General features: G+C 37.9%; 1 protein-coding gene across 1 annotated transcript in view; it reads left to right on the forward strand.

The window, feature by feature from the left end:
• The first annotated feature begins 1,720 nt into the window (after positions 1 to 1,720).
• Positions 1,721 to 26,742, forward strand: part of LOC130605687 (DNA mismatch repair protein Msh3-like) — a 44,175-nt gene continuing 19,153 nt past the window's right edge. The window contains exons 1-8 of the mRNA XM_057421381.1: positions 1,721 to 1,786; positions 2,646 to 2,833; positions 5,639 to 5,807; positions 10,414 to 10,478; positions 11,876 to 11,992; positions 14,119 to 14,226; positions 17,405 to 17,519; positions 20,910 to 21,067. Coding sequence (XP_057277364.1) covers positions 1,721 to 1,786; positions 2,646 to 2,833; positions 5,639 to 5,807; positions 10,414 to 10,478; positions 11,876 to 11,992; positions 14,119 to 14,226; positions 17,405 to 17,519; positions 20,910 to 21,067 — 986 coding nt within the window. The remainder of the gene's footprint in view (positions 1,787 to 2,645; positions 2,834 to 5,638; positions 5,808 to 10,413; positions 10,479 to 11,875; positions 11,993 to 14,118; positions 14,227 to 17,404; positions 17,520 to 20,909; positions 21,068 to 26,742) is intronic.

Raw genomic sequence — 26,742 nt, forward strand, 5'->3', positions numbered from 1 at the left:
TTTCCTCTTGGTCTCTATGTATATGGATGTATATATATGGGAGAGCGTTGGTGTATTGAAAATGTGGGATCTGAGCACGACGTGAATGGTATGGAATAAGGGGTGGATAATGTCCTGGGTTCAGCAGTAGCAGTCATGTTTTTTTTTTCCTTTGTGGTAGCTGGTGCAGTGCTGTGTTTTGACTTCCAGCCTGAGAACAGTGTTGGTGAAGTCGATGTTTTCAGTTGTTGCTAAGTGATGTTTACCCTGACCAAGGACTCTGTGAGGCTCATGCTCTGCCAGGGAGGAGGGGAAGCTGTGAGGAAGCAGAGACGGGGCGCCTGACCCGGGCTAGCCGGGGAGGTATTCCATACCACAGCACGTCATGGCCGGGGTGGGGGGTGACTGGGAGTTACCCGGAAGGACACGGGCTTCCGGGTGGAACTCGTTTTCTTGGCCGGTGGTATCGTATTCTCTTCCCTTGTTATTTTCCCTTATCATTGTTGTAGTTGATAGTAGCGGTGGTGATTTGTGTACATTGGTTGCTGGACTGTTCTTGTCTCAACCCGTGGGAGTTGCACTTTTTCGATCCTCCTCCCCATTCCTCCGGGAGCAGGGAAGGGGAGAACCCCGGTGGGGGGGGGAAACGGACCTCGATTGTTGTCAGCTCGGCACCACTCACTGGGAGTGAGTGAACAAGTTACCTGACTGGGTTTAAACCACGACAGTGCTTTGACTTCAAATGCCATTGACAGATTTACTGCTTTATTATTTGTTTTGTGTTCTTGTCAGAGCTTTTGCAAGATAAAATTAGTAAGTTCCAGATTATCAGAAAGATGCTGATAAATTGCTGAGAGTGCAGGGGAGAGCCAAAGTTTTTATGAGGCTGAAAAATGGATTGTTTACGAAGAAAGATTAAAAGGCTATAGTATGGTTAAATTGATGATTTGGTTAAATTGAGGAGAACATAAGATTTAGAGGTACTTGTTAACACCCTGTTAACAGCAGAAAAGCAGATGAGATAGTGTGGTATAAAAGAGTAAAACTAGAGACTCTGGGATTAATTTGATGGAAGGGAAATTTAAGCTGTCTGATAAAACTTTTACATGATGATACTTACTGCTTTATGATTAATTTCTGAAAGGAAGTGGTAAGCACACAGCTTCTAAGAATATTACGGCCCAAGAGAAGACAAAAAGAAAACCCATGCAGAAAAATCCAGCAGTTACAGGGAAACCACCCAGTGGGTGTCTTATATCCCTAATTTACATGGATCTGAAACAAAGATGAACTTGGGTTTTCCAGAAACATTCAGAATGAAATCTCTTTGGTCTTCCAAACTGTCATGAAATACTCATGGTTAAATTACCCAGTCCCTTAGTGAAGTATCTACCAACCTTGCCTATTTGGTAGAGTTCTTTAGCTTACAGCCATGCTTCAGGAGAGTATGTAGCAGATACTGGCTTTATGATAACTTCAGTAACATTTAATTACTCCTGTGACTGAATGCATATTAAATGGCCAGGAATGATTTTTTATTTTATTGTATTTTTTAATTTTCGTTTAATACAGTCTTTATGATAGAGCAAATCAGTGAACTTGTCAATTAAACTTAAAAATTACTTTCTTTCTAGCTTTATTGTTGTCAGTCTCTTACAGTTTCCAGTAGTTTTCTACTACTTCCGTAGTCGATTGCCAAGGCTGCAGGTCTAGATGTATCTTTATTCTGAGTTTATACACCATGGGGGACGCTCTTCCATTGCTGGTCACAGCAGTGACATTATTTAATGAGAAGAGGGCCAAGGCTGTAAGTGGAGTGTACATTAATTTATTGTTTATGGTTTTCAGAAGATTGAATTTATATGGTGTTCGTGTTGTGAAGGCATTACAGAACAAACTTATTTTAGGGTTATGTATGTGGGGAAGGAGGCAAAGTGTTCCTTTAGAGCTCAGCATTTTTGTTAATACTTGCTTCTGGGTACATAAGTTATTTGGAAGAAATAAACACAGTATAACAGATGAGAGAATTGTTTTAGTTCTTGCATATGGCTGTGGGAAGGAAAGAGAATGAAAAATTTACCTCTGGGGAGAGATTTTGAAAGAGAAGGGGTGGCAAAATAAAAATGCAGGAGTGTTTTATGAAATAGTGATTCATGGAAGCCTGCATGTTCTGCAGTTAATGTTGTACTGATTACCAGAAAACACTGACCAGAAATTGAGTATTAGGCTGTTTGTTGCCTAGGTAGGAGAGAAAACATAATGTAGGAAGAGAAGGATGTGGCATACAAAGATTTTCATAGTAGAAGCATTCAGTTTGTCCTACTCCCTTCCTTGCATTCGCAGGTGAGGAAAACAAACTGTTTTTTTCTGTATTGTCAGTGCACTGAAGAAGGAATATCTGATCTACACGTCAGTAAAATATGTTTTATATGTTTCTATCCAGCAACAGGAGTAACGGAGATCAGGTCCCAACTAACAATAGTGGTTGAAATAGTAGTATGCTTTATTAACCTTGTGAATGTGGTAAGACTATGCAGCTGTGTTAGAAATAGTCCATACATTTTTGTTGTATTTTGTATTATTTTCAAAAGAGCATAAAAGTTCGTAGAGTTTAAGGAAAATATAATAATACACCATAATGATTTAGATATTGCTTCCCTTCTCAGTGCTCAACCCAAGAGTTCTTCTTGATAGTCAGCACTCTGTCTCACCTGGACTTGGAGATTCAAGCTCTTGTTCCAGTCATACATTCTTACGTGAAAACTCCTCTATTACAAAATGCACTGTTGGAAATCCCAGAACTTCTCTCCCCAGTAAAACATTATTTAAAGATCCTTAATGAAGAAGCAGCCAAGTAAGTAGAAAAAATACATGAATCTTCAGTGCTTCATAGACTTTCTAGAGTAAATGTATTCAATTTTGAGGGTTACACATCTGGTTTTAATATACCTTAGTTTTATATTTTTTGTTTTATGTACAGGTTACTTTGTTAAAGCAGAGGTTGTTTTCTACAGCTTATATTCTTTTTTTCAAGTTAAACTATGAGAGAAAGTAGTTTGTTTAGTGGGTGTTTGCCTCAGGCTGCATAATTTTTTTAAAGTTTTTCAGCTTTTTCGGGTAGTGAATTTAGAGCAAAATATGTTTTGCTCATGTTAATTTGTTTAACAACTTTTAAAATATTTTTTTTTTTTAATAGAGAAGCTTTTTTTTTTGTGGAGAGACATGACCTTTAGCAGAGTGGCTGCTCTGCTGTTAGGAATAAGCCTTTGACCTTTTTTGTGAAAATTCATCAAAGCTTTGAGTGTCCTCCCTCCATTTCTAAAAATCTCTTTGCATGGTCACTAATGACAGAGAAAATACATTTAATAGTTTTATAGATAGATCTTCCTGAACTTCCATGCTGTAAGCAAGTTTCATTTAACTTTTAACATGATGATCGAAGACTGATTAGATATTAGTGAGATTAATTATTAATGAGATCTAATTGACTGTGGTATACGTGAAGGTTCTTTGAAAAATGTGGTCTATAGTTTAATATGTTGTTATATTGAGGCAGTATAGTCGTGATGTTTTATTTTCAAAACAGACTAAAACTTCCATTCTATTTATAAAATCTTTATCTTTCTCTTAAACTGAGATTTAAAATTAAGAAATTTAAGAACTTAAGAGTGCTTAGACCTTATTTTGTTTGCTTCAGAATTAGAGACAGATGCAAGGTGTGTAAATTTAGAATTGGAGAAGGCTAGAAGTATTTGCTACACCTGTTGGACAGGTGGGATTATGAGATTTCTACTGATGAATGTGATCCAATTATAGTTGTGGCAGGTTATGACAAAACAGAGTGTATCTTAATTATACCAGAATAGATAGGTGTAAAATATGCTTCCTTTTTTTTTTTTGTTACTGTATAGATAATGGCTTGAACAGTATACAAAAATAAGATACAGTAGTATTAGTAGAAGGTGTCATCAGAGATCTGCAGAAGTTATACATTTTATTTGCATTTATTCAAAATGACTAAAAGACCCCACCTTTTGGCCTGAATATATTTAAAACTTGTGTGGCAGTATTATTTGGACTCAAACCCCTTTTTTCTTTGAAATCATGGTGACTACTTATACAATCGTGCACTCGTATGTATACTGCATCATGTGTTAATTTTATTATGTGGTGTGGGTAAAATACTGTAGTGGCATTCACAAGCATCCTTGTGATCCAGGGGTTTTTTTTAGGGGGTGTTTGAGATTTTGAGTTTGTGGTTTTGGGTTGATTTTTTTTTTTTTTAAACTGTCAACTTTTATATTTTTGGTAGGCATCACACAGCAGTGACTGTCTTCACAATCATCTGCTGGCTACTAGCAGTCTTCTTTTTTTTACTGCATTCCCATGGAAACAGATCTAATTAGCACAAAATTGTTTCTAAAAATTAATACTGTATTTTAAAATGACATTTTTACTGTCATTTTATGCAATAACTATATCCATGTAATGCAAAAATCAAAGCACAGCTTAGTGTTACCTGTCTGGTCACTGGTTTGTGACCAGCTGTAGTTTCATTCACAGGCAAAGGGGTATTGAAGCGGGTCGACTATTAGACTTTTTATTGCTTCCATGTTTTATTACTTTCAGTTTGCTAATTACTTGCTCTCCAAATACTAGATTTCAGGGTAATTATGCAATTAGCTTGTACGGTTTTGTATTTGCTTTCAAATACAAATGTGTTTCCAGTTAACTTAGGGCTGATTTCACTACTTTGTTTGCCTGCTACTTATTAAGATAAGTTAAATTTTTGTTATTTTTGATGACAACCATATTTTTAATAGCTTTTCCAGCTTCCCCGTTTTAAACATTTGAATAGCATTGTGCGTTTGGGTTTCAATCCTGAGCTGAGATAGTGCAGCCAAAACAATTCTGTCATTTTCTGACACTGAGACTAGAAGAAGGGTCTTTGTTTTGCCTGTATTAAAAATGCTCTGGTTAATCTTTCCTTGAGAAAAGAAGGAAGCTGCTCTGAGAAACTCCTGATGATATTCTGCTTTGATGAAGGCCTATTGGGAGGCACTTCTCAATCCACATGAAAATCTGTCAATTTGGCTAAATTCTTAATACATTTAAAATCTGTGTTCAGAAATTATCTAAATCTTTGCATTTAATCATGATAAAGATGTTGTCAGCACTCGGAGTGCACGAGGTTGGTACAGCAGTTCCATTCCAGAATTAGGGTTGAGGCAGAAAGGAATGCTTTTTCTTGTGCTTCCTTTTCTTGCTCTACTCAACTGAGGGAGAACAAACAGAAATCTGTAGAATGCACATCCAGAAACGGCAAGAAACCTGAGTCAGCAATACAAGAATGAGCATGAAGTGATACAGTAGAAAGAAACAGGAACAGATTGGGTTTGAACCATTTGGGGGGTTATCTTGGTGCAGCTTCTTAGAGTTCATATATGAAGTTCCTTTCTATTTATGTAGTGTGTATTACAGCTTTTGGTAAATGTGCTGTATCATGACCTAGTAGCAGAAAAGCTGTGTTTAGAGATGAATAAAAAGGTAGTGTTAAAACAGATGAAAATTAACAAATAAAAGTATGGACACAACCCATAGAATTAGAAAACTTATCTTTGGTTTTACCATTATTTTATCTTATGCTTCTTATGGATAGGACTGGAGATAAAACCCAATTGTTCAAGGACCTTACAGACTTCCCTGTCATCAGAAAGAAAAAAGAGGAGATTATGGGTGTGCTTTCTAAAATCCAACTGCATCTGCTGGACATTCGTAAACAGATCAAGAACCCTTCTGCAGAATACGTTACAGTTTCTGGTCAAGAGGTAATATGGTATCTATTATGTATGGCAGTACCCTTGCTTGTCTGAAAAACAGCTTAAAAGTTAGACTTAACTAGAACTCTCTTCATTTCATATGATACTCAGTGAGGTCATATACTTTAAAAACCATGATTTTTTTGTACAACTTCAAAGTACAGTTTTGTGACACTGTCACTTTTTTAAGTGAATTACTTTAGTGATTCAGATAATAAAACCAGATTATTTCAGTTGAGTTTGGTTCAGTAATGTTTTGCTTTTTCATATATGTAGACAAGCTTGCATGCTTCCAGGGTTATTTATGTGGCTAGTAAGTGCTGAAATATTCTCAGAGAACCAAAAAGCACAGCATTAGGTAGATTTGAAGAATGGTAAAATGAGTTGTAATTACTGATTAAAGCTGTAATTTGAAAGATGGGGGAGAAGAGAAACAGTATTAAAGAATGATACATTCTTTTTACTTTTAGTTCTTAGAAATAGGAGTTGCGGAACAGAGCTTTTGTTTGCCAGATGCTGTGTAAGTGTGGGCAGGCCATGCTCCAGCCAGCCGAGAAGTTCAGTGCAAAAAAATGAGAGATGGCAGATGCTGTCACATTGGTGGGGCAGCTGAAAGGAGCAGTGAGGTAGCACTGTTCAGTTTTGGCCTTTGGCAGCTTAGACTAGGAAGACTGGGGAAAATGCCACAGGAAACTGAGAAAAGAAAGGAGTTAGGGAACTAGGAGTTAGGAACAAAAGCTGGGAATAAAAGAGTAAAGATAAGGAGGGAAAGTGCTGGAAGCAGCCCATTGTCACACTGGGGGCCTAGGAAGGTGGGAAAGATCCAAGAGAAACATCATGCTACTGATAGGCAATGGTGAAGGTGAGAGAGATAGTCAGAAGGAATGGATTAAAGATAGCAGCATTTGATGAACACCTTAGGTGGGTATTGGCCTTCTATGATGGGGCTATGGAACTGATGGACAGGGGCTGAGCAATTGATGTCATATACTTGGACTTGTGCAAAGCGTTTGACGCTGTCCCACATGACATCCTTGTCTCTAAATTGGAGAGGCATCGATTTGATAGGTAAACCACTCAGTGGATAAAGAACTGGCTGGATGGCTGCGCGCAAAGAGTTGTGGTCAACAGCTCAGTGTCCAACTGGAGACCAGTAACGAGTGGTGTCCCTCAGGGATCAGTGTCGGGATCGGTCTTGTTTAACATCTTTGTTGGTGACATGGACAGTGGGATTGAGTGCGCCCTCAGCAAGCTTGCCAATGACACCAAGCAGTGTGGTTCGGTTGATAGGCTGGAGGGAAGGGATGCCATCCAGAGCGACCTTGACATGCTTGTGAGGTGGTCTGATGCCAACCTTATGAAGTTTAACCATGCCAAGTGCAAGGTTGAGGCAGTCCCAGGCACAGCTACAGGTTGAGCAGAGAAGTGATTCAGAGCAGCCCTACTGAGAAGGACTTGGGGGTGTTGGTCGATAAGAAGCTTAACATGAACCGGCTTCAGTGTGTGCTCGCAACCCAGAAAGCCCAACGTATCCTGGGCTGCATCAAGAGGAGCGTGACCAGCAGGTCGAAGGAGGTGATCATGCCCCTCTACTCTTTCTCTCCTGGGACCTCACTTGGAGTATTGTGTACAATTCTGGTGTCCTTAACATAAAAAGGACATGGGACTGTTGGAACAAGTCCAGGGAAGGGCCACAAGGATGATCAGGAGACTGAAACACCTCCTGTATGAAGATAGGCTGAGAAAGTTGGGCCTGTTCAGCCTGGAGAAGAGAAGCCTATGTGGAGACCTCATAGCAGCCTTCCAGTATCTGAAAGGGTCTTTAGGGATGCTGGAAAGGGACTCTTCATTAGGGACGGTAGTGGTAGGACGAGGGGTAATGGGTTAAAACTTAAACAAGGGATGTTTAGGTTGGATATAAGGAGGAATTTCTTTACTCTAAGGGTGGTGAGGCACTGGAATGGGTTGCCCAGGGCAGTTGTGAATGCTCCATCCCTGGCAGTGTTCAAGGCCAGGTTGGACAGAGTCTTGGGTGACATTGTTTAGTGTGAGGTGTCCTTGCCCATGGCAGGGGGTTGGAACTAGATGATCTTAAGGTGCTTTCCAACCCTAACTGTTCTATGATTGTACGATTTTTGAGGGTGAAGCTGGGAAGAGGAAGCAAGTGTAGGTAAAGCTCTGGGTAGGCTATTAGCATGGATGCTGACGTCCAAAAGCAGAAATTTGGAAGAGTGTGTTTTGAGTATTGTGTGAGGAAGGGAAGGGACAGGATCTGAGAGGTTTGTCTCAGAGAGGCTGCATTAAGAGGTGGGTGATGGCACGTGTGTGAAGAAAGGAGAAGAGAGTACTTGATCAACAAGAGAAGAGCATCTGATGAAGTAGACAGATACGAGCTGACCAGGAGGGTTTGAGAAACAACCAGGCACTATGCACATGTTCGTGAGAGGAGAGCTTTGTAACGGGACAGCTCAGAAACCATTGCAGACAGGGTGCCATGTCTTTGATGTATTCATGAAAGGAGCTGCAGAGCTTAGGGGTAGTTGTTACTTAATTACATCTGGTATGGGTGTTTCGGAGACATCAAATAAAGCAGTAGAGGAAGATGGTTGTGAGGAAAGGAAGGATACTAAAGGAATGGAAGTAATGGAAAGGGGATTGTATGGGAGTTCCAGAGCAGTTTCCTTGAGTTACGCTCTCTTTCAGTTCTGTATGGTATATTCTTATGTTCTTGTAGCAGTCTGATAGATGTAGTATTCAAACGCTTCCTCACATCAGACTTGGGCAGAAAGCAGGTTTATGATTTGCTAGTTCTGGAAGCTGGAGAAGCTGCCAGGAAACTGTTTTATGCATTCCCCTACTCTGAACAGCTGTTCAAGGTACAGGCCTTTTTGGAGAAGAAAAAATAATCGAACTATTTTTTCCTTAATATGTGCCCCCAAAACCATGATTGTGAACACACGGTTAGATTTTCAGAGTCAGCCCAGTTTGTTAACTTACATTTGTTAAATTCCTTTTGGAGTTCTGATGAAGATCTAGCTGATGCATACCTTTTCCAAAACACGAGGTTACACCCCATCTATCCTATCATTTGTTTCCAGACCTGTAATGTAATTCATAGTGTGCACTGACTAGGACAGAAAGCAGTCTGGATAGCAATAGCATTGCTATTCATTTCAGGCAGGATTTAGAGAGAATTTGCTGTATTTGGCAAATAGTGATTTCTTGTATTGCATAAGCAGTGCTTTGGTCCCATTTATTTATTACTGCAATTATTTATCTAATAGGGCTAAGAATGAAAACAAATGCTTTTGTTGTTTTGAAGAAGATTGCAAACTCTGCTTGTTTCTCACTAGCCACACAAACAGGCCAGGCGACTGAACTGGCTGTGTTAATTCAGACTGTTTTTAGGCATCCAGCACAGACACAATTGTCACACTATTTTGTGTCTTCCTTTCCTAAACAATGGATATTTATTTGAGATGAACTTCAGAAAAAGCTGTACGGGACATCAGCAACACCACTAGTGGCAGCAGCAGTTGTCTCATGTTTGGATCTTTGCAGATCTCTGCTTTTGCCCATTTTCAGTCTTTTTATCTCACATGTATTATGCAATTTCATGGTTTCTACATTACCAAATATGTTAAAAGTGTCTTATATGAATTAAAAAATAGTTCACTATGTCGTTGCTGGAGTCTTGTGCTCACATTAGAATTCTCCTCCTTGTTTGTACTTGAGGGTGATTCCTGGCTGCTCTGGTGAGGTGGGGAAGTTTTTATCTAAAACATACCAAATGTAATGGAAAAGCTTTGTCAACTTTTCTGTGAAGGTGGTCAGATTCTGAGTTAATCTAATCTCTGGTAGAAATGTGGTTTCCAGTTGAAATTTTTCATTTGAGAATGCCTCAATTCTTTGATATCAGGACCTCAGGCTAGTGTTATAAAGATAACGGACATGAATCATACAAAATACTGCAATAAACACATCATATAAATTACACTGCAATGAGCCTCTTACTACTACTGCTGGTTTTCCATGTTCCTTCACTTTCTGACCCCAAGTTCATACAAACTTGATGAAAGGTACTATTGATGCAGTGCTAGCATTTGAGAGTTTGAGCTCCTGTCTGTGAAATGTTGTAGGTGGCTGTGGCTCAGCAGAATCACTGATCCTGAGGCAGGAGGACACATCTCTCTGATAAGGAGTAGCTTTATCAGGTGATCTATAGCATAGAGTCAGTGTAAATGCTAAATTCTCTACAAGCCCCAGTCAGGATCAGGTAAGTAAAACTTACCTACTAGCTTTAGTATGGCTTTGGCTTAGTAAGAGGAAGGTGAGGAGAGCGTGTTTGTGGGTTTGAATAGAAGGGCAGAGATGGGGCAGCAACATGGTAGGGCTCAAGAACAGGATAGGAGTTGCTTGTTTGTCAGAAAATATTTATGCCATAACCCTCACTTGTGGGGCAAAAAAGAACATTAGCTTCTGATCTGCTCAGTCAGTGTAGGCTGATTATGGTTTTCTTCTGATGCATGCAGATTTCTTGATGCATGATGATTATGGTTCTGTAATCTTTCTTAACATCCCATGATGTGTAACATTATATTTCTGTTTATTTTAGTTCACGGTAGAAGTCAAGAATTCCCATAAATCATTTGTGCCATCTGACTGGGTTATGGTTAGTAGGTATGTAAAATCTCTTTGAAGTTTGTTCTATTTTTATATTAAAAGAGTGATATTTTAGTATTACAGTTAATTACATACACATTCTCATTGCTCCATGTGTTTGTGGTTTTGGCTTCATTTTTCATTTGAAAACCAACCAACCAAAATTATTATATTAATTTATTGCCATAGTCAGTTTTGCTTAAACACAAACAAAACCAAACTGAAAAAACAGAGTTCTTAAAATGTTTGTTTTTACATGGTATATCCTTAGTGCACTATGTTACTTGCTTAGTCTTTCATATACTGTATATGTATATGAAAGTACGTACACTGGTGTCCAAATTTATGGTCTGAATTCAGTTTTGTCTGTAGCTTGTACATGCAAATCTTTCATAAAATTTTGATCTTACTTTATTCAGAAAGGTGAAGGTAGCTGTGCAAATACCTGTGCATCTCAGTATAGCTATTGCATTTAAAATGTCATTTCACTTATTCATACAGGCAAGGTTTGCTTGCTGTGGTACTTCACGTTGTGTAATCATGATTTTAAATAGCTTTGGATACCTTTCCCAGTAGATGAAACAAAGATAAGTTGAATGATGTAGTTGTTTTTTTTTCTTTTCGGTCATTTGTTTTATTATTCAAACAGGGGGAATACTGTAATATTACATTTTGTAGAGTCCATGGATGTGTAGAGTCCAGTGCTGTAGTGTGTAGAGTCCAATATTATAGTGTGTAGTGTTCTTTACAAGGCCTGGTGTGTAATGTGTGAGCACAAACATCTTGCACCAGAAATAGGCATAATCAAGGTGGACCCTGAAACTACCTGCTATCCGCTTATGCAAGAATTCAGTATTAAAAGCACACAAATCAGACAGAATGAAGATGCTGAAGAACAAATTACAGCTAATCTGGATTTTGTAAAATAATGCCTGGGAGTGCAAAAGCGACTCCTTAATGAAAATGCATACATAAATATCAAGTGTCCAAAGAGAAACTTACAAGACAATCTGTATTTACTAAGTTTATTTCAGGCTTATCATGAAGTTTTCCTCTTTAAAGTGATTTTTTTTTTCTTGGAGTTCCTTATACATGCAATCACAAAAAGGTCATCCCTTTGTGCAGTGTATAGCTAAACAAAATTTTGTGAAATATATAAACTGAAGTAATAATATGCTACATTGTGAAAAACATTTCAAGAGCCTTATGAATGGGTAGCAATGCAGTAACTTTATTCACAGCAAAGATAATTGGAATCAATAGAGTTTGGTACCACAATAAAAGACTTTTTTTTTATTTTTTAAACATTTATTTTCAGAGCTCACAGAAGACAAACTAGTCCAATTTTGTATAGATGGTGTAACTGATTGCTTAGTAACCTTTATTTCATATTTGGCTTTTCTCTCTTTTTCCAGTACAAAAGCTGTCAGCCGTTTCCACTCTCCTTTTATTATAGAAAATTACAGACATCTGAATCAGCTCCGGGAGCAGCTAGTCCTTGACTGTAGTGCTGAATGGCTACGATTTTTAGAGTGAGTTTCCAAAATAGAGTCATTTTTTGTCATTGTAGTTATTTTTTTTAAGATTAACATTTTTCTTTTTCTGCTGTTATAGTGGAAATAAAATAATAAATATTGCTAATTTAATTATATTGCCCACAACAACTTCAAAGAGAGTCAATTAATGTATTATTCTTCACTTTAAAGCATTTGAATGGAAGACATTTGCAGACTGAGTCCTGAGACCAGCAGAGGTATCTCTAGATTTTACAATTCTGATGAAAATACACTATTAAATATATAAAAGTGGCACTCAAAATTCGAAAGCTATTAGCACTGCATTAAAAGCCTGAAAGTAGCATTTTGAGTTAAACCAAATCTAGTCATATTATTATTACAGTACAATGTAATTGAACTGGAAAAAAGAATTTAATATACAAGTTAACCAAATTCACTTTTAATTTTAATTGAACTAGAGTATGGCTTTGCTGTTAAGTGTTCCATTACTTAAAAAAAACAATAAATTAAGTACTGTAACTTACAGGTTTTGAGTTAGGAATGTTCTGGGTGCCCAAAGGCAGACCCTTGGCTTAGTGTGATTCTTCATACTCTATTTTGTATGCTATCCCTGCCAGTTGACTAGGTCTGTTCGATAGAAAGTAATGGGGCTGTTACTGTCCCTCATAATGGGCACAGAAGACCTGTTTTTCTCAGATCTACGTTTTGAATAAAGTTATTTGGCTATTTAGCCAAAGGATCTTTAAAATGGGAGTTTAAAAAATATTTCTCAAACTTCTAAATACCTTTTAATTTTTCAGGTGTCTGGTTATCAGGTACATTTTTTTTTACTTCCATAAATAACAGACCCACTGAAATTGTCTCTCTTGCCACAAAGCGATATTTGGCTTGCTTTCATTTGTGCTTTTTCCCTCATTGCGAAACCTTAACAAGTTCCTTCAGAAATTGTGTCATGGGACATAACTGATGCCAAGGTTTGCCTCCTAGTAGAAGCCTAGCAATTCCTTAGATTTTGTAGAAATCAGAAAACACATTCCAGTTTACCCTTCTTCTGATGTGTTGCCTTTGCAATACTGTAAAAAAATAGTTCTGTTAAATAATTTGTCACTGTATCAGCCATATAAGTTTGAGTAGACCTATTTTAACCTTTCTTCACTTAGAGAACTGCTGCTTTCATGGTCACTTTGCTGTTGTCCGTGGTGTTGTATGATAGAATAATAGAATTGTTTAGGTTGGAAAAGACCATCAAGATCATCAAGTCCAGCTGTTGCCCCAGGACTGTCAAGGCCACCACTAACCCAAGTCACTAAAGGCCTTTTCTACACAGGGATGGTGACTCCACCACAGCCTTGGGCAGCCTGTTCCAATGCCTGAGCACCCTTTCGGGGAAGAAATTGTTCCTAAGATCCAGTCTGACTCTCCCCTGGTGCATCTTGAGGCTGTTACCTCTTGTCCCGTCCTTTGTTACTTGGGAGATGATACCAGCTGTAGGACTTGTGTGTAGGAAGGTACTCTTGTTCCCCAGCTCTCAATTTTATTTTTTTATTAAAATAATGACTTAATTTTGCCCCCCCTACTGGTTTTGTATTCCGTGCTGTATCTTTGAGATGATGAGAGGGGAAAAAAAGAAATTCTTGAGAACTATGTGAATGAACTCTACTGAAAACTGTGTCCTCCTGATAACATCATTATTCTGTTGGGGGAAGCAGTACCATAGATGGGAAATTAATTCTTGTATTTTCTGCTGTAGATACCGTCCTTTATTGAAATTGTAGGCAACTTATGCGTTCACGCACTTCCAGGTTTTTGCGGGTTTTTGATGAACATAAGGTTGAAGTGAGTCAGCAGCTGGGATTCAGTTGCCACTGTATAGGCATCATTTAGGCAGCAGGGATCAGCTGCAGACCCTTTATACACGATTTAATGAATTTCATTTTGTCTGCTTTTTTTTGAGGTCCATCTTGATTAAAGATTGTGTCCTCATATTGTAACTTAATACACTGCTGGGAGTTTTGAATTCAGAGTAATTTTAAGAGCATGGGAGCTCTGTGAGAAGACTGAGCAGGGTATATTCTGACAGTACATTTGTATCTGTATGAAATTATCTTTTTCTCTTCTGTATTTTATCTGTTTTGGTGTAGCCATTTCAGTGAACATTATCACCCTCTGTCTAAAGTGGTTGGTCACTTAGCAACTGTTGACTGCCTGTTCTCATTGGCCCAGGTGGCTAAACAAGGAGACTACTGCAGGTAATGAATTTTTAATTTTTATGTAGGCTCTTACAGGAAGTAGTTAAATTAAATTTGAATTTTAATGGGTGTACTATGACACATTGTTAAAATTGTTTACAGTGGAGTCAACTTAATCTGATTTTGCAAAGCAACAGCTCTGGGCTTCATGCAAATCTATAAACATTACAGCTCAAATTTGACATCTTATGTTTGTCTGTTGTTTGACCTGACTCTGGGAGGTGGTATCTCACATGTACATAAATATATGTTGGACTTTGTGCAGAATTTTTTTGTTCTCTTTCTCAGCAAGGTCTGAATTTATAAAGTGTTTCTAATACCTAAAATTCTAGATATGTTTCAAGGATGTATTTCAGGTAAATATAGTACAAATAATAAATTATAGGTAAATATAGGTAAATAATAGGTAAATATTAGTACCAACTTCCAGAGCAGTGATGATGGTTCACCCAGGATCACGTATTTGGCCTGATGAGCCATGCAACTTACATGTACCCTCGGCACACCAGCCTGGGACTCTGGTGGTGCCAGGGCTGTACCCCCATTTCTCTGCACAGGGGAGACATGAACACTCAAGTCCTGCTTCACCAGAGGTTGATTCAGAGCTGGCTCCTGAGCCTGAGCACCCTCCAGCTGGGTCTTCCTCCCACTTAGGAGCCCACATTTCTTGCACCCACACAGAGGCAGTCAGTCTCACTGGAGTGCTTTCTTCCATGCAGTGGGGTTTCTGTCTCCAAAGGCACTGGACGCTCACTGGGCCAGCCACTGCTTCAACCTGCTGAGTGCTGTCCTAGAGGGCAGCCCTTACTGTTTCTGAGGTTTACTGTAGACACTTCTGCAAGGGCTGTTCGTTTCCAGTCCTCAACCATTCACTCTGTCACACAGTTCTCACTGACTATCTTTTGAAAATGTGTTTTTTAAAAAACTCTCTCAAATGTTGTCATGGTGGGGCTGTGCTGCAAGTGCTCCTACAGCTGCTTTGGAATAACTATATGAATTCTTAACATTTGAGACCCATGGAAATACAACAAATCATGTCTTAAGTGTGTGTGGATGCAGCTTATGTGTGCTGATCACTTTTGGACTCTTGGGATCTTGTGTGCCTCTGTCAAAATCTCTTTGAAAGTAATTGCTTGGTTCTGTATACTCAGACGAGAAAACAAATTGAAATCTGATTTGTTCACTGTGCAGAGTTTTAAATGATTCACTGAATTTTGAAGAGTGACTTAGAACCACATACAAACTGGCAAGAAGGAGACTTCTTAGTGAAACTTCAGGGAAGGTGTCAGTAATTCATTTTGGAGGGCTACTGAGGGAAAGCTTTTCACATTAACTAATTTAAGTATTTCAGAGGAATGTTTTTGATTGAGTGAGGATTGTTTCCTATCACCCTACTTGAGGCATATAAACAAGTTGTGAAGTCAGGTTGTTGGAGAGGGAGGAGCACCTTCTACAGCTTTGAGGCATCTCACAACCCCTGTGTTGGAAGACTCATCCTTTACTTAAAGGATTACAAAATGAACATCAGGGCTCCTGGGCAGCAAAGTTAGATGCCTAAAGATGATGTAGGTAGTCCAGAGATGATCGTCTGATGTTTGAGAATCTACTCTGCAGACTGCATTTGTTTAACTTGAAGGAATGCTGTTGAGAGGGTGGTACTTGACTAAAGGACTTGTTATGCATTCCAGAGCAATTTACCTTTTTCTTTGATTTGATTTGATTTGATTTGATTTGATTTGATTTTATATATATATATATATATATATTTTTTTTTCTGCCTTATGACGCATAATTGTGTGATTGTTGGAACACAGGGCAAGGGAGAGCTCTGGAATTACTATAGCTGAAGCAATACTTCCATGGACCCCTTAGAAGCCAGAACAGGCAGTTAGCAAGATTCATGGCATCCTGAAACCACATCCTGTCTCACAGATACTTGGAAGGAGGCTCAAGCAGTTAAAAAAGGGAATTATTTCCAAAGCTGAGGGCAGAATTATGAAATGGCAAATGAGTCACTTAACTGTCATCTCCCTCTCTTGAATACAAAGTGGAGAGGTACAGGAGGAAGTACTTCTAAGTATGTGCTCCTCTTTTCAGACCATCGTATTACACTTCAACTTATGCATCCCGCAAGTGTAGAATGAAATTCCCTTTCTTTGTCCCCAAGGGCTAAGACACTGTTTGCATTGGTTTCATCTCAGTCATACAACCGCTGGAAGTATCTTTATGCTAAAAAAAAAAAAACAAAAAGAAATCTTAGTCATAATTCAGTTGAACATGCTGCTTTTGCCTTTTTTGTTCTGTGAAGACCATGCAGCTCTTGGAGATGGAGGTTTTCAGACATGGAGATATGTAACAGAATTATACATGTTACATTAGTAGACATGTAGACAAATTTACAGCTAAGGTGGAAGCATCTGAGACAAAACTTTTTACATGGCTTGGAGATGACAGAAAAAAAATATTGATCTGTTTGCATGTTAATTTATAAAAAGGTATTGTCATTTCAGTGTTTCAACTTAGGTAGTAAGTTCTTTTATAGACAGTTGTTTGGTGACTGTTATTGGCTGTTGCTGTCGGATTACAAGAGCTGTGATGTTTATTGGAGGATTATTGCCTCATCATACCCTAGTCTTTGATTTGTATTGTTTAATGTGTTACCAGTCATAAAACACATATTTAGACAATTTTCTTTGCTCCCATGCTCCACTTAGGAGCTAATGTAGTAACAGGCTGAACCAGTTCATCAGCAAGATCATTCTGAGAATATGAAATTTATCTGCAGAAGGTGGCACTTGGCAGAAGTTGGTGCAATGATGGGATGGAAGCAAGCTCATCAGTTTGCAGGTTTTGCTAGTGCTAGTTCATTTTGTAGTTCTTAATAGGTTTTTTTTTAGAATACACATAAACAACTGAAAACATTCCCTAGGCTATGAAAAGTGAAGAAAATGCTCTGAAGTTTCTTTTTTTCCAATCTGCTAATATTCTAATATTTTTTTATGCCTGAATGAAACCAAGGAATTCTTTAAAAATGCTTGATAGCAATAATTAATTTTTCTCTCTCCACCCACCCCCCAAAATCTACATCATAGATGAACCTCCTGCATGCTTTAGTTACAGTAGTTCTAAATAATCAGTTACAATAAACATTAAAATTAATGTCTCTTCCTTTTTGCAGACCAACTGTGCAAGATAACCAGCAAGAAATAATTATAAAAAATGGGAGGCACCCTGTAATTGATGTATTGCTGGGAGAGCAGGATCAATATGTTCCAAATTCAACTAACCTCTCAGTAAGTACTGAGATACCATTTCAACTTAAGATAATTCAAGGGAAGGAATCTGGGATTTGCTTCTTGCCAGGAAGTTAAATAATTTATTCACACAACTGTCTGCTTGGTTGCAATTCAGAGAGGGATAGCTAGATGTGTCCACGACTGTTTTGTCCTTTTTCTGCTATCTTACAGCCAGATGCTCTCTTTACAGCCTTGTTCCATCTTAGTGGCATAAAGAAAAGAGATCTCAAAGTCAGGAAAATGAAAGTTTAAATGGTTATTTAGAAAAAAACAAAACACCACAGTTTTTTTAACAGCTTCATCAGAAGGAATCTGCATTTTGTCATAACTTCATCTCAAACTTGTGGAGTTTTTTAATGTAGAAGATAGCAACAATTTAAGAATCATAGAATCAGCTAGTTTGAAAAAGGCCTTTAAGATCAAGTCCAACCATTACCCTAGGACTGCCAAGACCACCAGTAAACAGTATCACTCAGGGCCTCATCTACACAGTTAAGTTTTCTAACTTGTCTCCATGTAAGATGTTACAGGCTCATTTTCCAAATTAATTCTCAGATAGCACAGATTATTTTTCAGATATTTATCTACTTTGTAATTTCCTTTCTTTCTGGAAGTATGAATTTCATACAGCATTTCTTGCTCTGACTAAGCAGGTTTGGAGCTCTGACTCTTCAGTATATTGTATCAAGTACACACTCTGTAGACAGCACATTAGTTGTAAGAAGGGTTTCGTATTATGATAAAAGATCCCGCCCTGCAAAGTGTAGCTTGCAGCCTATATGTTACTTCTGAGTCTCCCTCTGACTTATTTTCTGCAATAACCATGTTGCGAAGTAGTAAGACTATTATTTACTTGTATTGTTGTCAGTAGGTCAGAGAAAGCGTGGGTGCTGCTTCTTAACATTTTCTGTGCCATGTTACCTGAATTGTATGACATAAATTGCCTAAAATTGCTATAAATACGCAATTACCATATGAAGGAAACACTGCTGTATTTTATTTCACGTAATCTGTTTCTGATAAACGTATTTTAGTTTGTTTCCTCCTTTTTTTCTTAAAATGTCTTTTCAGTTACATGTCCTTTTGACGTTTTTGTTAAATATTTACCTGTCTATGTATTTTTTGAAATATTACACGTCTGTTCTTAATACATGTAAAAGATAGGCTTGCAACTTAACTGTGAATACATAAATGCCTTTTCATACAGTAAATATAGAAAAGGTATGAAACAGATGTCAGTGAGGAGCATTGCTGTGATCAACACCATTCAGATTTGTATATCTATTTCTTAGGAAATATTTTTAAATTGTCTTCTATCCTGCACAATGATACAGCTATTGTGCAATACTTCAGGGAATGCTTTCAAAATTATTAGTCAACTCCAAACAAGTGGCAGATGGCCCTTACAAAAAATTCAGCACTACATTCAGTAATCATCATGCACTTTCCCCTCTTAGTCCCATTCTTATGTTGGCTTTCTAAATACTGAATATTACAAAATCAAGTGATCGTGGTAGAATTGCTCTTGCCTCTACTGCTGGTTTCAGCTCTCTTTTTTTTGAGAGAGGTGGGTGGGAACTCAGTTTATTAAAATGCTTCTTTTTTTTAAGCGGATGTGTTTCAATCAGCAGGAAAATGGATCTTTTGCCGTGTTTTCATCTGAAATGTTGTTGAATATCTAACTTTAGGAAAAGCTTTCTTGCAGTGCCCTGAAATAAACATTCTCCCATTCCCCCTCTCCTCCACAAACATTTGTGGATTCATTTATTACTTTTAATTTCAGCCATAAATTTCAGTAAGATGTTAGCTTATGTTTGCATGCGGTTCTAAGGGCAAATGGGCTTTGTGGTCTGATGTTAGAGCCTATGTTCTTTTTGAAAGCTGACTTTGCAAGCCGGCCACCAGCCTCACAGCATGGTTGGAGGGACCCTGGAGGGATACCAAACATGCATGAAATCTGTGGAATCCAGCAGATGAACTCATTCTGGTTTTAAATATTTATAAATTCTGTTGTGTTGAGCCCAGTGGTGGCCCTGGCGAAGTTTTAGTAGCGGTGTTGAAACTACCTTAGAGACTAAATTGTGGGTTTTGTTCCTGTACAGTCATAAGCATTTTATTACATCCATCCTTTATTTCTAAGAGTGGCATTTTCTGGATTTTTACTTTATTCTGAATTCCACATAGATGGGGTTTCCTCCACAAAAGCTGAACAGCTTTTTACATGATTGCATGTATCTTCTGTATTATCAGGATCATGACATGTGACAGTCCTGTCTGAATTTTATTAACCTCCTTGTTAACAAAATGAAAGCTCTATCAAAATACAGATCTGTAAAGATTGTGATGTTTATTCTGTGAAGATTTTGTTGTTGTTGTTGTCATTGTCACAATGCTTAATCAGTTCCAAGATTCCTAAGTGGTGTGGCTAATGTTCATTATGCACTCCTTGTCCTTTCTTCCATGCCCCTCCCATGGGGCAGTGGAATATGCTGATTTTTGGTTAGTTCATCAAATTGTTGGATTTCATTGTACATACCCAGTAGAAAGTAGAAGCTTAATTGCCCAAAGTCCTTGCATAACTTAATTTCCTAGTGTTGAGTTAGGCTATGAGAAAGCTTTATAGATCATTGATGAGTTTTAATTTTGTATTAGCAATTGGCTTGCACAGTTTTATTCTATGTCCTACCATAGACAGGTAGCAGTATTGCTGGGAATCTTACTGCTGAGATGAGCTCTCGCATCAGATTTTATTTTCCATAGGATTTCAGTGGTTAGTGCACTGATCAATCAGAGATTGGATACAGTCAACTCACAGTATTATGTGTTGCAATCAAATACTGCCAAAGTCAGCAATGTCTTCATTTCTTGTATAGCCAGTCTGTTTAAATGTGCTTATGTTCAACCAAGGCAAGCAATTATGCATGGGTGTAAAACCTAGGTCATATCTTTGTCTGCCAGGTCTATCCATTTGGCAATAAGAACTCTGAATCCAGATCACAACCAAAATTGGTGCTGAAAACTGATGAGTTTCTCCCTTTCTCCCCAGAAAATGGCACACAGAATTGCTGGAGTGCTTTCTTTGCTCCTTCATGGAGAATGAGAAGGTTCCCCCTCACTGTCCATTTTGCTGAAGAGTAATAAAAGTTGATGCTTGTGTCTCAGTAGTCTAGAAAGGTCTTGGGAAGATTTATCCATCTGGGACTTCACAATATCTTAAAATGTGAATGTGATGAACTCCAAGAATGAAGCAAGCTGTTCACCTAGAAACAGAATGTTTAATCCTAAGGACTTGTCCTGTATACCTCTAAGCAATGTACACACAACATATTTTCTCATAGAAGCACCAGATGCTGGACAATATATTTGACCACTGTTTTATGTTTCCAGGGGGATGGTGAAAGGGTCATGATAATAACTGGACCAAACATGGGAGGAAAAAGCTCCTATATAAAGCAAGTTGCATTGATCACGGTCATGGCACAGATTGGTTCTTATGTTCCTGCAAAGGAGACAACAGTTGGTATTGTGGATGGTATTTTTACCAGGTAATCTTTCAAAACTTGCTGTGTTTTGAAAATGTTATTGTGGCGGGGGGGTGGGGGGGTGTGTGTATATCAAAGTATAATTTCATTTTTCATCATAGAGCCATGGGCTAGTTTGGGTTAGGAGGGACCTTGAAACTAGCTCCAGGTTGCTCCAAGTCCCATCCATCCTGGCCTTGAACACTTCTAAGGATGAAATTTTTCATTTATACTTGGAAGTTTTCTTTTTAAATACATGCATTGGTTGTTAAGTTTTGATTCTGATTTTCTCATAAGCTATAGCACTTGGGTTTGAATCTTTAAAGGATAAGAATGTTAATGTGTCTGTCTTGATTAAGATCCAGGTACCGAACTTCATCTGTCTGAATGGACATCTCAGCCAAGTTTATTATTCTGGGTTACAGCCAAATGATGCTTTTCCTAAAATAAATGCTATCACCTTTAAAAATCATGTCACAGTTTCTGCTGTGCAGTGGAGTTGTGTATACTCACAGTATTGGAGACTGAGAATGTGGGGCTGCATATGTTCTCTGCTTACTATCCTTCCTCTACTGGCAGTCTTGAACATACTTTACTCTTTTAGCCAATGAATATGGCAGTTCATTTCACTCAGCCTCATTTTTAAGGTAGTGAAAAACTCAGTTTTAAGCTCAATGATTTTTGAAGATTATCAGTACAGTCAAGACTTTCATATTTTATAATCTCATATTACCAAGAATTATTCATCTGTTTTTTTGTGTTTCTTTAATCTCTTTGTTAATCAGCAATAGTTCTGTGTTAGTTATGGTATTTTAGATAGAAAATTGCTTACAGTTATAATCTTCACCACAAATATGTATGTGTGGTACAGTTACCTTTCCTGAAATTCTAGTGATGGCAGTGTGCATGTCAGAGTTTACTTTTAACTCTGAGAAGAATTTGTAATACTGCTCATCTAGAATTGCTTCATCATGTAAAGATGTTGTATTCTTATGCCACACTGTGTCCTGATAAAAATGAATGAAACTGCGCTTTGATGCATTTCAGTACTAACTGCTAAGCACTTGAACAAAATAGAAAGCAATTTGTATTATCTTTCCAAAATTAATTTGAGCTGAAAATTCAAAATGGTTCATTTTTTTTCAACCTTGTGTTGAAAGTAATTAACTGGTGATTGGATGAGCATTTCACAAGGAACATGGAGATACAGAAGATTCGCTTTACGTTTGAGAAAGAAACATTGCAGCATTACGAGCAAATTGAAGATTTTTTTATCTTTGTATGTATTTTAGGTGAACTTAGAGTACTTGTGCTGACATTATCTTAATTTCTAACTATAGGTGCATAAGTCTGTTACTCTTAAACTTAATATCCACATTCCTCTACTTGTATTCAGTTGTCATTGCAATGTAATTATTTCTGCAGAAAAATGAAAACTACAGCGTGAAAATCTAGAAAATAATACATCTGAGTTCCACCTGTTCCCCAGCATATTTCTCTAATTCCACTTAGATTTTGTCTACATAATACATTTTTTGCATCTGTTCTGATAAGGTAGTGTGGTTGAAGGTAAAACTTAGGTTTTTAGATTTAAAGCCAAGAAAGCCTAGAATGTATTACTGGCTGTGAGGTTTCAGACTATTTAATTTGGAGCCCAGTCAGGTTCTAACACATGAGATTGATTCCTCACCCATCTAAATTGGTTTTGGAATATCAGCTGGATGTGCCATTCTTCATTCAGTGTGAAACGTGTCAAACACTAGATGAATATACTAAAGACTTACCTAAATTCTTGTCATTGTACTAGCAATTAAGAGTAAACTAATTGGCTCAGTGCTAATCAAGAAGAGACTGGAAATATATTATTGAGGTAGAAATAGTCATGCAGTAATTAAAACACTTAACAGGAAGAAAAAAAAACAAAACAAACAAAACAAACCAGAACCCTGAGTTTGTTTATTGTTTTCCTTCAGAAAGCCAGGAATTCAATTTGTAAATTTTTATCAGTGGAACTGCTTGGCTGTGCATCTCTTTAAACTTCTGCCTTCTATATAGTGTGATTTGAGGGAATCAATTGCACTGCTGGAACAGGCATTAGCTATTTGCGATGGTCCACAGAATATTAGATCTTGACCCAGCTGTAGCTTCCATTCCAGTACAAATGTCCAGGAGAATACTTGAATCGTGATTTTGCTTCCACCTGTGGGGTCTAGGGGCTTTCTTTGCCTTTCCTTGCTCCACATAACCAAGTCGTGACATCCACACTCCCTAAATTGTCAGTGCTTGTTTCTGTCCTGCTGTCAGTAGCCACTAAGCGGTCTTCAATAGTCTTTGCCTAACTGCTGCTTCGTCATCTCCAAATCATGACCTTCACCCTCTCTGACTGTAAAAGGAGTAGCTTACCAGGTTCTGCAGCTCACAGGCTCAAGGTGTACAGAGACTATCCAGAAAGTAGGCACTTCTGTTTTGGTGGTTTTTTTGGGGTTGGGTGAAGTTTTGGTTTTGGGTTTGGTGTGGTTTTTTTTTTTGGTTGGTTTTGTGTACATGGTTTCGAGTGTTTTTTGGTGGGTTTTCTGTTTTGTTTTTTTGTTTTTGTTTTTCTTTTTCCAAGGTTCTGGGAAACGTCTTAAAAGTATACAAGTCTGACAGACCAGGTTAACCTGGTGTGATATTCAGAGTATTTCTTAGCTTTAGGAAGGGAAGTTATGCTTGTACTAGTTTTTAATTCCTGGTTGGAGGAGAGAAACATTAAATTTAACTGCCACATAGTATGCCCTACGTTGTGTCCTTAATGCTGTGCCTGGCTGAACATACATTTCTAAAGCCTCAGCTTTTGCCAAGAACTCTCCTTTGGTACAGAATGAGCTTGAATGGACCAGAGTTTTTCTCTTAACTAGCCCCAAGTTTTGCTTTTTGTTTTGTTTTCTTCTGTGTTTTGGTTTGGGGGTTGGTTTGGTTTGGTTTGTTGTTTTTGTGGTGTTTTTTTTAATAGGATAACAGCTACGCAGACCTTCTTTCTGTACCGCCACCACAGGCCACAAGTGTCTTGCTGAAAAATGAGATTATTTTGTTGATAACTTTGGTATATTTTTAAACCTTTAAAAACACTCCATGGGAAGATGTCAGTTTCCAATTTATTTTCATCACTGACATGGTGTGTTGTTTTCTAGGTGCTGCTATTAGCATAGCATCCCTGCTGTGAGGTATGCTTTACAGGCTGACTCCGTGAAGAGTTCTGTGCATCAGGAGTACCAGCAGTTCTGCTGCTTGCTAAATTTTTTTTAATATTGGTGCTTTATGCTGTAGTCTCTTTTTTGTTTGTAGACTTCATCTTCAAAGTGTGAATTTACATAGGTTTAAGAGATTAACATTCATCTAGGATTTGTATTTTGTGTTCTAAAGTAGGATTTCTATGGACATTGAAAGGTTGCTACTATGGTTATTCGTTTGGACATATCCAGTATTTATGTATTACAGCTTCTCTTAATTGACTTTAAATACTGCATTGTATTAAACATCTTTTAGAAAAGCAAAAGGAATAGTACTTGTATTGCCTGCTTCAGTGCAAATGGTACAGTGCAAATAGGAATGATTCACCTTCATTACCTGAGTGTATAGACACAGCAGAGTACTAAGGCTACTCCAGACATTTCAGTGGTGCTGATAACTTCATCCTAAAGAAGGGAAAGTGGGAGCCTTCCACTGCATAATGCCCCTAAACCTAGATATGATATGCTGGGATGCTGTGTGCGATTATGCAATATGGAGGGAGTGCACAGTATTTCGAGGATGTTTTGCTGGTTTATATTTTTCTCCTTTTTTTTTTTTTTTTTCTTTTTCCAATAAGGGATAATGTTTTCATGCAGCCTTTGCTTAAAAGAATTTAGCTTTGTCAGTGCTGTTATATTTAAGAATTTTAGAAGAGGTTTGGAAAGGTTAGCACCCAGTCTGTGTTGACTTTTAATGGGATTTGAGTGTTTAATTCTCTCATGTTTGAAAATACCATCCAAGCTTCCCCTTGCAGTAAATGGGTTCAATTTTTGCATCAAATTTATCTTCAATTTCCATTAGTTCTAATATAGTTATTCAGACATGGAATGAATATATTGCTTCTCTGTGCATTGTGTAGAAAGGCAAAGCAAGTGTGGAAACACATACACAGAGGAACAAATGGAACAAATTCTTTTGCCTTAATCATGTGTTCAGAAGAGGTGATGTTTAGCTGCTGAAGAAAGCTGACCTTTAAAGATGTCTCACATAAAATATTGATGTAATTTCTTAGCACTAGTAAACTTCAGCATACTTCCAGTAGGTCACCAGTAGCTCTTCATGAGCTAAAAATTGAGCTCAAAATTGAGAGAGAATTCTCTAACAATTTGAAGGTAAAATATGTTCAAATAAGGAAGCTAATTAATAGTTGAAATTACCAAATGTCTTTTATTCAAGACTGTGAAAATCAATTTATTGAAATCATAAGCTACCATGAGAAAGAATACTGTAAAGGAGACCAATTCCTACCAACTCTAGGTGATGGTAAAGAAACAAAGAAGAATTTCCTTCCTAGAGCCCCTTCCCTCTTGTCTTTCTCTTCTTGTATTGAAATAAAAGCTATTTCACTTATTTCAGTGGTCAGAAGTAAATCTGCACAGATGTATGGTGACATACATCTTCCAGTGAGGTTTTACACCATCAGCTACATTGGGCATACTATTAAAAGTGGAGCTTCAGTTGTCTGAACTAATACAATGCACTGTGCTTCAACTGCATTTGAAAACTGCCTTTTGCAGGTTATGTCCTGCATGCTTAAAGGTTAAAGGAATAAATAGAAGCATCAATACGATGCATGCAGATTATCCTCTCATGCACATTGTCTCTCTCAGAAAGAGTTATCCCGCTGTTTACAGATTCTCAGCCTGTCTTTAATCCTCATGATGACAAAGAAATAAGAGTTTGAATTGCCCGAGAAGGTATATTAGGGAAACAGAGGGATGTAGGAGTTTGGCAATACAGGTTAACAGGGGGAGTGGTAGGTTGCCTAACTAAGCAGTCATTTAATCTTTCACTTTACCTAAGACGTGCAGTTGCCTGCTCTTCAAGGCAGTTGTCTTGATACAGTCTCTGCGCATCACATGATCTGTACTGAGGCATACAGAGCCGTGTCCTACATTTTATCCTTGTGACAGATGACTTAAATGTATTTTTATCATGGAGGGCACTCCTCATTGCTGAGTCTGAAGTTAGGAAATAGTTCAAACTCCATAGTTAGGAGATAGTTCAAACTCCACTGTATATCTGAAGACATCATGAAAACAGATGGTGGTTGCTCACCTTGGCTAGGAAGGGATAGTTTTGTTGTTGTAACTTGTATTACATGTCTGTAGACAGCGTCCGTCAGAAAATCAAGGCCATAAGTGGAATCCTCAACTGTCTATTCCAGGGTTCCAGTTACATAGCTGGTTTGGTATTTTCTTGCTTGTCTGTTTTCCTTGTATAATGATTTTTAACTTGAATAATAGTTGCTCATTCAGCTAATGCTGTAGTGCAGAAATCTTCAGGCAGCTGATCCTTACACATCTGTTTGACATGACAAAGTTGCAGAGCCCTATAAATTAGGTACTCTGACTTCTAATTTGTTGCCATCATACAGTGACCTGACTCTACTAATTTATTCAATAGAACCTGTGTCCTGCTGAGGTACT

The sequence above is a fragment of the Pezoporus wallicus genome, unplaced genomic scaffold (genome assembly GCF_028554395.1).
Source record: "Pezoporus wallicus isolate ANWC-B61680 ecotype Strahan unplaced genomic scaffold, APGP_CSIRO_Pwel_v1 contig_2595, whole genome shotgun sequence".
NCBI classification, from domain to species: domain Eukaryota; kingdom Metazoa; phylum Chordata; class Aves; order Psittaciformes; family Psittacidae; genus Pezoporus; species Pezoporus wallicus.